Source organism: Oncorhynchus tshawytscha, unplaced genomic scaffold (assembly GCF_018296145.1).
Source record: "Oncorhynchus tshawytscha isolate Ot180627B unplaced genomic scaffold, Otsh_v2.0 Un_contig_6771_pilon_pilon, whole genome shotgun sequence".
NCBI lineage: Eukaryota > Metazoa > Chordata > Actinopteri > Salmoniformes > Salmonidae > Oncorhynchus > Oncorhynchus tshawytscha.
Genome location: NW_024609413.1, coordinates 50,324 through 63,508, shown reverse-complemented (window position 1 = coordinate 63,508; position 13,185 = coordinate 50,324). Strand labels below are relative to the sequence as shown.

Here is a 13,185-nt window from a genome sequence, read left to right as displayed (position 1 = left end):
ACATCTGCAACAATAATCATATATATTTTTAAATGAGTACCTTATAAACCCCACACGCACCAAAAAAAGTTTATTAGCAAGTGCATCGGTGATGTTGTACCCACAGGGTCTATTAAAACCTTCCCCAACCAGAAACCGTGGATTGATGGCAGCATTCGCAAAACTGAAAGCACGAACCACTGCTTTTAATCGGGGCAAGGTGACCAGAAACATGACCGAATACACAGTGTAGCTATTCCCTCCAAGGCAATCAAACAAGCTAAGCGTCAGTATAGAGAGAAAGTAGAGTTGCAATTCAATGGCTCAGACACGAGAGGTATGTGACATGGTCTACAGTCAGACTACAAAAGGAAAACCAGCCCCGTCGCGGACCACGATGTCTTGCTCCCAGACAAACTAAACAACTTTGCTCGATTTGAGGACAAGACAGTGCCACAGACACGGCCCACTACCAAAACCTGTGGGCTCTCCTTCACTGCAGCTAACGCGAGTAAGACATTTAAACGTGTTAACCCTCGCAAGCCTGCCGGCCCAGACGGCATCCCCAGCCGCGTCCTCAGAGCATGCGCAGACCAGCTGGCTGGTGTGTTTACGGACATATTCAATCAATCCTTATCCCAGTCTGCTGTTCCCACATGCTTCAAGAGGGCCACCATTGTTCCTGTTCCCAAGAAAGCTAAGATAACTGAGCTAAATGACTATCCGCTTCGTAACACTCACTTCCGTGCTTTGAGAGACTAATCAAGGACCATATCACCACCACCCTACCTGACACCCTAGACCTACTCCAATTTGCTTAGCGCCCCAATAGGTCCACAGACGACGCAATCGCACTGCCCTAACCCATCTGGACAAGAGGAATACCTATGTAAGAATGCTGTTCATCGACTACAGCTCAGCATTTAACATCATAGTACCCTCCAAACTCGTCATTAAGCTCGAGACCCTGGGTCTCGACCCCGCCCTGTGAAACTGGGTCCTGGAATTCCTGACGGGCCGCCCCCAGGTGGTGAGGGTAGGTAACATCTCCACCCCCCTTGATTCTCAACACTGGGGCCCCACAAGGGTGCGTTCTCAGCCCTCTCCTGTTCACCCATGACTGGGTGGCCATGCCCGCCTCCAACTCAATCATCAAGTTTGCAGACGACACTACAGTGGTAGGCTTGATTGCCAACAACGACGAGACGGCCTACAGGGAGGAGGTGAAGGCCCTCTGAGTGTGGTCAGGAAAATAACCTCACACTCGGTCAACAAAACAAAGGAGATGATCGTGGACTTCAGGTAACAGCAGACAGAGGAGCCCCCTATCCACATCGACGAAACAGTCGTGGAGAAGGTGGGAAGATAAGTTCCTTGGCGTACACATCACGGACAAACTGAAATGGTCCACCCACACAGACAGCATGGTGAAGGCGCAGCAGCGCCTCTTCAACCTCAGGAGGCTGAAGAAATTTGGCTTGTCACCAAACACACTCACAAACTTTTACAGATGCACAATCGAGAGCATCCTGTCGGGCTGTTGCCTCGTACGGCAACTGCTCCGCCCACAACCGTAAGGCTCTCCAGAGGGTAGTGAGCTCTGCACAATGCATCACTGGGGCAAACTACCTGCCCTCCAGGACAACTACACCACCCGATGTCACAGGAAGGCCAAAAAGATCAAGGACAACAACCACCCGAGCCACTTCCTGTTCAACCAGCTATCCTCCAGAGGGCGAGGTCAGTACAGGTGCATCAAAGCGGGGACTGAGAGACTGAAAAACAGCTTCTGTCTCAAGGCCATCAGACTGTTAAATCGCCATCACTAACATTGAGTGGCTGCTGCCAACATAGTGACTCATCTCTAGCCACTTTAATAATGAGAGATTGATGTCATAAATGTATCACTAGCCACTTTAAACAATACCACTTTATATAATGTTTACATTACTCTTCTCATATGTATATACTGTACTCTATACCATCTACTGCATCTTGCCTATGCTGTTCGGCCATCGTTCATTCATATATTTTTATGTACATATTCTTATTAATTCCTTTACACTTGTGTGTGTATAAGGTAGTTGTTGTGAAATTGTTAGATTACTTGTGTATTACTGCAGGGTCGGAACTAGAAGCACAAGCATTTCGCTACACTCGCAATAACATCTGCTAACCATGTGTATCTGACAAATAAAATTTGATTTGACAGTGGAAAATGTTTACTAGCTTGTATATTAGCAGGTGAGACATGTTACCTACAGTCTAACCCTTTGTGCTGAATTGTTTTGGGGAAACTAACGCTTCATTAGACTTGTTCTGGGTAGAGTGTAAAAGGCTTGTCCATTATCTTGTTAATACTCTCTGCCTACAGAATCTCCAGTTCCACTTACTACAGCTTATTTGGCTCCAACTACAACCATTCCAGATATTCTTCCTGCTCAGCCAGTCTGTACCAGTCCATCAGTGAGGTGTCGGGGCTCAACTTTGTGCATCTCCCAAACTCAGCTGTGTGACACATTGCGAGACTGCCCTGATGGTTTTGATGAGGAGTCCTGCATTACTAAATGTCCAAACCGAGGTAGATATATTAATGCGTTCTGATATTTGATACTGCTTTGCCACCCAGAAAACCCCTTAAACCCTCTTAACCTTTCTTCATGGTCCCTCTTATGTGTGTCTCCCAGGTGAGTTCCGGTGTAAGGACAGGAGGAAATGTATTGAGAGGAGTCTGGTTTGTGATGGACGCGCTCATTGCCATGATGGCTCAGATGAGATTGGCTGTCCAACGATAGCTGCTCCAACATCCCAAACTGCGCCCCTGAAGTGCCGTATGGGTTCCAGACTGTGCAAGGATGGGAGAGAGTGTGTCCTGCATAGCCATGTTTGTGATGGAGAGGTGGACTGTAAGGATGGATCAGATGAACAGGACTGTGGTGGTGAGTTTGATTTCTGACTGTGGTTCCACTTTGGTCAGTCGGGACGTTTTCTAAATCGACTAAGTGTCTGACGGTGTTTATAAAATGGCATGACGTCCCAAAAATGGGGAGCCGGACAGAACTGCCACTTGCAGTACACGGTCAACAATGTGACAAAGGTTATACAATGTTTTTGTAGGGCTGTCAGAGTTAATTAGTTAACGTAAGTTAATCTTTTTGAAATTTTAGTGCGCATTTTTTTAATTGTGAATAAGTGCATTGTCTGAAAGCGTTGAACATTAGGTCAAAAGACATCCCAAATCTACAATGCCATGTAATGCATATTAACATTGCAGATAATTAAAGAAAGTGTGCGTTGTCAATTTACCTAATTTTGCTAACGGTTACCTTGGACAAAATCAAGACATCAATATTCTTGTAATGTTTTTGTATGAATCTTAAATGATGGCTCACTGAATAGGCAGGGGGGTATATCAAAATAATTAAGACTCAGCATGCTTTGGGACTCATTCAGCAGTGTTTACTGATTAAGTACAATACCATTCGAAATGAATGTTGAAAGTTTAAATTTATATTCCTAAAACGTAAGTAAAAAATGATGCCGTCGCTGCCTCCTGTTGACTACACATATAGATCAAATCAAATCAAATCAAATTTATTTATATAGCCCTTCGTACATCAGCTGATATCTCAAAGTGCTGTACAGAAACCCAGCCTAAAACCCCAAACAGCAAGCAATGCAGGTGTAGAAGCACGGTGGCTAGGAAAAACTCCCTAGAAAGGCCAAAACCTAGGAAGAAACCTAGAGAGGAACCAGGCTATGTGGGGTGGCCAGTCCTCTTCTGGCTGTGCCGGGTGGAGATTATAACAGAACATGGCCAAGATGTTCAAATGTTCATAAATGACCAGCATGGTCGAATAATAATAAGGCAGAACAGTTGAAACTGGAGCAGCAGCACAGTCAGGTGGAAGTTGAAACTGGAGCAGCAGCATGGCCAGGTGGACTGGGGACAGCAAGGAGTCATGTCAGGTAGTCCTGGGGGATGGTCCTAGGGCTCAGGTCCTCCGAGAGAGAGAAAGAAAGAGAAGGAGAGAATTAGAGAACACACACTTAGATTCACACAGGACACCGAATAGGACAGGAGAAGTACTCCAGATATAACAAACTGATCCCAGCCCCCCGACACATAAACTACTGCAGCATAAATACTGGAAGCTGAGACAGGAGGGGTCAGGAGACACTGTGGCCCCATCCGAGGACACCCCCGGACAGGGCCAAACAGGAAGGATATAACCCCACCCACTTTGCCAAAGCACAGCCCCCACACCACTAGAGGGATATCTTCAACCACCAACTTACCATCCTGAGACAAGGCTGAGTATAGCCCACAAAGATCTCCGCCACGGCACAAGCCAAGGGGGGCGCCAACCCAGACAGGATGACCACAACAGTGAATCAACCCACTCAGGTGACGCACCCCCTCCAGGGACGGCACGAGAGAGCCCCAGCAAGCCAGTGACTCAGCCCCTGTAATAGGGTTAGAGGCAGAGAATCCCAGTGGAAAGAGGGGAACCGGCCAGGCAGAGACAGCAAGGGCGGTTCGTTGCTCCAGAGCCTTTCCGTTCACCTTCCCACTCCTGGGCCAGACTACACTCAATCATATGACCCACTGAAGAGATGAGTCTTCAGTAAAGACTTAAAGGTTGAGACCGAGTTTGCGTCTCTGACATGGGTAGGCAGACCGTTCCATAAAAATGGAGCTCTATAGGAGAAAGCCCTGCCTCCAGCTGTTTGCTTAGAAATTCTAGGGACAATTAGGAGGCCTGCGTCTTGTGACCGTAGCGTACGTGTAGGTATGTACGGCAGGACCAAATCAGAGAGATAGGTAGGAGCAAGCCCATGTAATGCTTTGTAGGTTAGCAGTAAAACCTTAATCAGCCCTTGATTGGACAGGAAGCCAGTGTAGAGAGGCTAGCACTGGAGTAATATGATCAAATTTTTTGGTTCTAGTCAGGATTCTAGCAGCCGTATTTAGTACTAACTGAAGTTTATTTAGTGCTTTATCCGGGTAGCTGGAAAATAGAGCATTGCAGTAGTCTAACCTAGAAGTGACAAAAGCATGGATTAATTTTTCTGCATCATTTTTGGACAAAGTTTCTGATTTTTGCAATGTTACGTAGATGGAAAAAAGCTGTCCTCGAAATGGTCTTGATATGTTCTTCAAAAGAGAGATCAGGGTCCAGAGTAACGCCGAGGTCCTTCACAGTTTTATTTGAGACGACTGTACAACCATTAAGATTAATTGTCAGATTCAACAGAAGATCTCTTTGTTTCTTGGGACCTAGAACAAGCATCTCTGTTTTGTCCGAGTTTAATAGTAGAAAGTTTGCAGCCATCCACTTCCTTATGTCTGAAACACATGCTTTTAGCGAGGGCAATTTTGGGGCTTCACCATGTTTCATTGAAATGTACAGCTGTGTGTCATCCGCATAGCAGTGAAAGTTTACATTATGTTTTCGAATAACATCCCCAAAGAGGTAAAATATATAGTGAAAACACTAGTGGTCCTAAAACGGAACCTTGAGGAACACCGAAATTTACAGTTGATTTGTCAGAGGACAAACCATTCACAGAGACAAACTGATATCTTTCCGACAGATAAGATCTAAACCAGGCCAGAACATGTCCGTGTAGACCAATTTGGGTTTCCAATCTCTCCAAAAGAATGTGGTGATCGATGGTATCAAAAGCAGCACTAAGGTCTAGGAGCACGAGGACAGATGCAGAGCCTCGGTCCGATGCCATTAAAATGTCATTTACCACCTTCACAAGTGCCGTCTCAGTGCTATGATGGGGTCTAAAACCAGACTGAAGCATTTCGTATACATTGTTTGTCTTCAGGAAGGCAGTGAGTTGCTGAGCAACAGCCTTCTCTAAAATTTTTGAGAGGAATGGAAGATTCGATATAGGCCGATAGTTTTTTATATTTTCTGGGTCAAGGTTTGGCTTTTTCAAGAGGCTTTATTACTGCCACTTTTAGTGAGTTTGGGACACATCCAGTGGATAGAGAGCCGTTTATTATGTTCAACATAGGAGGGCCAAGCACAGGAAGCAGCTCTTTCAGTAGTTTAGTTGGAATAGGGTCCAGTATGCAGCTTGAAGGTTTAGAGGCCATGATTATTTTCATCATTGTGTCAAGAGATATAGTACTAAAACACTTGAGCGTCTCTCTTGATCCTAGGTCCTGGCAGAGTTGTGCAGACTCAGGACAACTGAGGTTTGGAGGAATACGCAGGTTTAAAGAGGAGTCCGTAATTTGCTTTCTAATAATCATAATCTTTTCCTCAAAGAAGTTCATGAATTTATCACTGCTAAAGTGAAAGTCATCCTCTCTTGGGGAATGCTGCTTTTTAGTTAGCTTTGCGACAGTATCAAAAAGGAATTTCGGATTGTTCTTATTTTCCTCAATTAAGTTAGAAAAATAGGATGATCGAGCAGCAGTAAGGGCTCTTCGGTACTGCACGGTACCGTCCTTCCAAGCTAGTCGGAAGACTTCCAGTTTGGTGTGGCGCCATTTCCGTTCCAATTTTCTGGAAGCTTGCTTCAGAGCTCGGGTATTTTCTGTGTACCGGGAGCTAGTTTCTTATGAGATTTTTTTTTTTAGGGGTGCAACTGCATCTAGGGTATTGCGCAAGGTTAAATTGAGATCCTCCGTTAGGTGGTTAACTGATTTTTGTCCTCTGGCGTCCTTGGGTAGGCAGAGGGAGTCTGGAAGGGCATCAAGGAATCTTTGTGTTGTCTGTGAATTTATAGCACGACTTTTGATGTTCCTTGGTTGGGGTCTGAGCAGATTATTTGTTGCAATTGCAAATGTAATAAAATGGTGGTCCGATAGTCCAGGATTATGAGGAAAAACATTAAGATCCACCACATTTATTCCATGGGACAAAACTAGGTCCAGCGTATGACTGTGACAGTGAGTGGGTCCAGAGACATGTTGGACAAAACCCACTGAGTCGATGATGGCTCCGAAAGCCTTTTGGAGTGGGTCTGTGGACTTTTCCATGTGAATATTAAAGTCACCAAAGATTAGAATATTATCTGCTATGACTACAAGGTCCGATAGGAATTCAGGGAACTCAGTGAGAAACGCTGTATATGGCCCAGGAGGCCTGTAAACAGTAGCTATAAAAAGTGATTGAGTAGGCTGCATAGATTTCATGACTAGAAGCTCAAAAGACGAAAACGTCATTTTTTTTTTTTGTAAATTGAAATTTGCTATCGTAAATGTTAGCAACCCCTCCGCCTTTGCGGGATGCACGGGGGATATGGTCACTAGTGTAGCCAGGAGGTGAGGCCTCATTTAAAACAGTAAATTCATCAGGCTTAAGCCATGTTTCAGTCAGGCCAATCACATCAAGATTATGATTAGTTCATTGACTATAATTGCCTTTGAAGTAAGGGATCTAACATTAAGTAGCCCTATTTTGAGATGTGAGGTATCATGATCTCTTTCAGTAATGACAGGAATGGAGGTGGTCTTTATCCTAGTGAGATTGCTAAGGCGAACACCGCCATGTTTAGTTTATTAGATAAATATATATTAGATATTAGATAAATATAAATATCCTGTCAGATAAATATCCTATTAGATAAATAGGTAAATATCCTATTATATATCCTATATCCTAATAGGTAAATATCCTATGTCAGGTAAATATCCTATTAGATAAATATCCTGTCAAAATCGACAACTAATGTGCAGAAAAGGTTATTTATAGGACATGTTACAATCTACACAAACTGTACATCTGCAACAATAATCATATATATTTTTAAATGAGTACCTTATAAACCCCACACGCACCAAAAAAAGTTTATTAGCAAGTGCATCGGTGATGTTGTACCCACAGGGTCTATTAAAACCTTCCCCAACCAGAAACCGTGGATTGATGGCAGCATTCGCAAAACTGAAAGCACGAACCACTGCTTTTAATCGGGGCAAGGTGACCAGAAACATGACCGAATACACAGTGTAGCTATTCCCTCCAAGGCAATCAAACAAGCTAAGCGTCAGTATAGAGAGAAAGTAGAGTTGCAATTCAATGGCTCAGACACGAGAGGTATGTGACATGGTCTACAGTCAGACTACAAAAGGAAAACCAGCCCCGTCGCGGACCACGATGTCTTGCTCCCAGACAAACTAAACAACTTTGCTCGATTTGAGGACAAGACAGTGCCACAGACACGGCCCACTACCAAAACCTGTGGGCTCTCCTTCACTGCAGCTAACGCGAGTAAGACATTTAAACGTGTTAACCCTCGCAAGCCTGCCGGCCCAGACGGCATCCCCAGCCGCGTCCTCAGAGCATGCGCAGACCAGCTGGCTGGTGTGTTTACGGACATATTCAATCAATCCTTATCCCAGTCTGCTGTTCCCACATGCTTCAAGAGGGCCACCATTGTTCCTGTTCCCAAGAAAGCTAAGATAACTGAGCTAAATGACTATCCGCTTCGTAACACTCACTTCCGTGCTTTGAGAGACTAATCAAGGACCATATCACCACCACCCTACCTGACACCCTAGACCTACTCCAATTTGCTTAGCGCCCCAATAGGTCCACAGACGACGCAATCGCACTGCCCTAACCCATCTGGACAAGAGGAATACCTATGTAAGAATGCTGTTCATCGACTACAGCTCAGCATTTAACATCATAGTACCCTCCAAACTCGTCATTAAGCTCGAGACCCTGGGTCTCGACCCCGCCCTGTGAAACTGGGTCCTGGAATTCCTGACGGGCCGCCCCCAGGTGGTGAGGGTAGGTAACATCTCCACCCCCCTTGATTCTCAACACTGGGGCCCCACAAGGGTGCGTTCTCAGCCCTCTCCTGTTCACCCATGACTGGGTGGCCATGCCCGCCTCCAACTCAATCATCAAGTTTGCAGACGACACTACAGTGGTAGGCTTGATTGCCAACAACGACGAGACGGCCTACAGGGAGGAGGTGAAGGCCCTCTGAGTGTGGTCAGGAAAATAACCTCACACTCGGTCAACAAAACAAAGGAGATGATCGTGGACTTCAGGTAACAGCAGACAGAGGAGCCCCCTATCCACATCGACGAAACAGTCGTGGAGAAGGTGGGAAGATAAGTTCCTTGGCGTACACATCACGGACAAACTGAAATGGTCCACCCACACAGACAGCATGGTGAAGGCGCAGCAGCGCCTCTTCAACCTCAGGAGGCTGAAGAAATTTGGCTTGTCACCAAACACACTCACAAACTTTTACAGATGCACAATCGAGAGCATCCTGTCGGGCTGTTGCCTCGTACGGCAACTGCTCCGCCCACAACCGTAAGGCTCTCCAGAGGGTAGTGAGCTCTGCACAATGCATCACTGGGGCAAACTACCTGCCCTCCAGGACAACTACACCACCCGATGTCACAGGAAGGCCAAAAAGATCAAGGACAACAACCACCCGAGCCACTTCCTGTTCAACCAGCTATCCTCCAGAGGGCGAGGTCAGTACAGGTGCATCAAAGCGGGGACTGAGAGACTGAAAAACAGCTTCTGTCTCAAGGCCATCAGACTGTTAAATCGCCATCACTAACATTGAGTGGCTGCTGCCAACATAGTGACTCATCTCTAGCCACTTTAATAATGAGAGATTGATGTCATAAATGTATCACTAGCCACTTTAAACAATACCACTTTATATAATGTTTACATTACTCTTCTCATATGTATATACTGTACTCTATACCATCTACTGCATCTTGCCTATGCTGTTCGGCCATCGTTCATTCATATATTTTTATGTACATATTCTTATTAATTCCTTTACACTTGTGTGTGTATAAGGTAGTTGTTGTGAAATTGTTAGATTACTTGTGTATTACTGCAGGGTCGGAACTAGAAGCACAAGCATTTCGCTACACTCGCAATAACATCTGCTAACCATGTGTATCTGACAAATAAAATTTGATTTGACAGTGGAAAATGTTTACTAGCTTGTATATTAGCAGGTGAGACATGTTACCTACAGTCTAACCCTTTGTGCTGAATTGTTTTGGGGAAACTAACGCTTCATTAGACTTGTTCTGGGTAGAGTGTAAAAGGCTTGTCCATTATCTTGTTAATACTCTCTGCCTACAGAATCTCCAGTTCCACTTACTACAGCTTATTTGGCTCCAACTACAACCATTCCAGATATTCTTCCTGCTCAGCCAGTCTGTACCAGTCCATCAGTGAGGTGTCGGGGCTCAACTTTGTGCATCTCCCAAACTCAGCTGTGTGACACATTGCGAGACTGCCCTGATGGTTTTGATGAGGAGTCCTGCATTACTAAATGTCCAAACCGAGGTAGATATATTAATGCGTTCTGATATTTGATACTGCTTTGCCACCCAGAAAACCCCTTAAACCCTCTTAACCTTTCTTCATGGTCCCTCTTATGTGTGTCTCCCAGGTGAGTTCCGGTGTAAGGACAGGAGGAAATGTATTGAGAGGAGTCTGGTTTGTGATGGACGCGCTCATTGCCATGATGCTCAGATGAGATTGGCTGTCCAACGATAGCTGCTCCAACATCCCAAACTGCGCCCCTGAAGTGCCGTATGGGTTCCAGACTGTGCAAGGATGGGAGAGAGTGTGTCCTGCATAGCCATGTTTGTGATGGAGAGGTGGACTGTAAGGATGGATCAGATGAACAGGACTGTGGTGGTGAGTTTGATTTCTGACTGTGGTTCCACTTTGGTCAGTCGGGACGTTTTCTAAATCGACTAAGTGTCTGACGGTGTTTATAAAATGGCATGACGTCCCAAAAATGGGGAGCCGGACAGAACTGCCACTTGCAGTACACGGTCAACAATGTGACAAAGGTTATACAATGTTTTTGTAGGGCTGTCAGAGTTAATTAGTTAACGTAAGTTAATCTTTTTGAAATTTTAGTGCGCATTTTTTTAATTGTGAATAAGTGCATTGTCTGAAAGCGTTGAACATTAGGTCAAAAGACATCCCAAATCTACAATGCCATGTAATGCATATTAACATTGCAGATAATTAAAGAAAGTGTGCGTTGTCAATTTACCTAATTTTGCTAACGGTTACCTTGGACAAAATCAAGACATCAATATTCTTGTAATGTTTTTGTATGAATCTTAAATGATGGCTCACTGAATAGGCAGGGGGGTATATCAAAATAATTAAGACTCAGCATGCTTTGGGACTCATTCAGCAGTGTTTACTGATTAAGTACAATACCATTCGAAATGAATGTTGAAAGTTTAAATTTATATTCCTAAAACGTAAGTAAAAAATGATGCCGTCGCTGCCTCCTGTTGACTACACATATAGATCAAATCAAATCAAATCAAATTTATTTATATAGCCCTTCGTACATCAGCTGATATCTCAAAGTGCTGTACAGAAACCCAGCCTAAAACCCCAAACAGCAAGCAATGCAGGTGTAGAAGCACGGTGGCTAGGAAAAACTCCCTAGAAAGGCCAAAACCTAGGAAGAAACCTAGAGAGGAACCAGGCTATGTGGGGTGGCCAGTCCTCTTCTGGCTGTGCCGGGTGGAGATTATAACAGAACATGGCCAAGATGTTCAAATGTTCATAAATGACCAGCATGGTCGAATAATAATAAGGCAGAACAGTTGAAACTGGAGCAGCAGCACAGTCAGGTGGAAGTTGAAACTGGAGCAGCAGCATGGCCAGGTGGACTGGGGACAGCAAGGAGTCATGTCAGGTAGTCCTGGGGGATGGTCCTAGGGCTCAGGTCCTCCGAGAGAGAGAAAGAAAGAGAAGGAGAGAATTAGAGAACACACACTTAGATTCACACAGGACACCGAATAGGACAGGAGAAGTACTCCAGATATAACAAACTGATCCCAGCCCCCCGACACATAAACTACTGCAGCATAAATACTGGAAGCTGAGACAGGAGGGGTCAGGAGACACTGTGGCCCCATCCGAGGACACCCCCGGACAGGGCCAAACAGGAAGGATATAACCCCACCCACTTTGCCAAAGCACAGCCCCCACACCACTAGAGGGATATCTTCAACCACCAACTTACCATCCTGAGACAAGGCTGAGTATAGCCCACAAAGATCTCCGCCACGGCACAAGCCAAGGGGGGCGCCAACCCAGACAGGATGACCACAACAGTGAATCAACCCACTCAGGTGACGCACCCCCTCCAGGGACGGCACGAGAGAGCCCCAGCAAGCCAGTGACTCAGCCCCTGTAATAGGGTTAGAGGCAGAGAATCCCAGTGGAAAGAGGGGAACCGGCCAGGCAGAGACAGCAAGGGCGGTTCGTTGCTCCAGAGCCTTTCCGTTCACCTTCCCACTCCTGGGCCAGACTACACTCAATCATATGACCCACTGAAGAGATGAGTCTTCAGTAAAGACTTAAAGGTTGAGACCGAGTTTGCGTCTCTGACATGGGTAGGCAGACCGTTCCATAAAAATGGAGCTCTATAGGAGAAAGCCCTGCCTCCAGCTGTTTGCTTAGAAATTCTAGGGAAATTAGGAGGCCTGCGTCTTGTGACCGTAGCGTACGTGTAGGTATGTACGGCAGGACCAAATCAGAGAGATAGGTAGGAGCAAGCCCATGTAATGCTTTGTAGGTTAGCAGTAAAACCTTAATCAGCCCTTGATTGGACAGGAAGCCAGTGTAGAGAGGCTAGCACTGGAGTAATATGATCAAATTTTTTGGTTCTAGTCAGGATTCTAGCAGCCGTATTTAGTACTAACTGAAGTTTATTTAGTGCTTTATCCGGGTAGCTGGAAAATAGAGCATTGCAGTAGTCTAACCTAGAAGTGACAAAAGCATGGATTAATTTTTCTGCATCATTTTTGGACAAAGTTTCTGATTTTTGCAATGTTACGTAGATGGAAAAAAGCTGTCCTCGAAATGGTCTTGATATGTTCTTCAAAAGAGAGATCAGGGTCCAGAGTAACGCCGAGGTCCTTCACAGTTTTATTTGAGACGACTGTACAACCATTAAGATTAATTGTCAGATTCAACAGAAGATCTCTTTGTTTCTTGGGACCTAGAACAAGCATCTCTGTTTTGTCCGAGTTTAATAGTAGAAAGTTTGCAGCCATCCACTTCCTTATGTCTGAAACACATGCTTTTAGCGAGGGCAATTTTGGGGCTTCACCATGTTTCATTGAAATGTACAGCTGTGTGTCATCCGCATAGCAGTGAAAGTTTACATTATGTTTTCGAATAACATCCCCAAAGAGGTAAA

The 13,185-nt window shown here is 45.1% G+C and overlaps 1 protein-coding gene across 2 annotated transcripts in view; it reads left to right on the top strand.

Moving 5' to 3' along the window:
* LOC112240156 (low-density lipoprotein receptor-related protein 2-like) overlaps nucleotides 1-13,185 on the top strand; it is an 88,090-nt gene that overhangs the window by 28,791 nt on the left and 46,114 nt on the right. Inside the window, exon 20 of one of the 2 annotated variants that reach the window (XM_042315200.1) lies at nucleotides 2,408-2,450. In XM_042315200.1, the coding sequence (XP_042171134.1) occupies nucleotides 2,408-2,450 (43 nt within the window). Of the gene's footprint in view, nucleotides 1-2,353; nucleotides 2,451-13,185 lie in introns of both variants that reach the window. The other variant, XM_042315199.1, reaches the window with a different exon arrangement.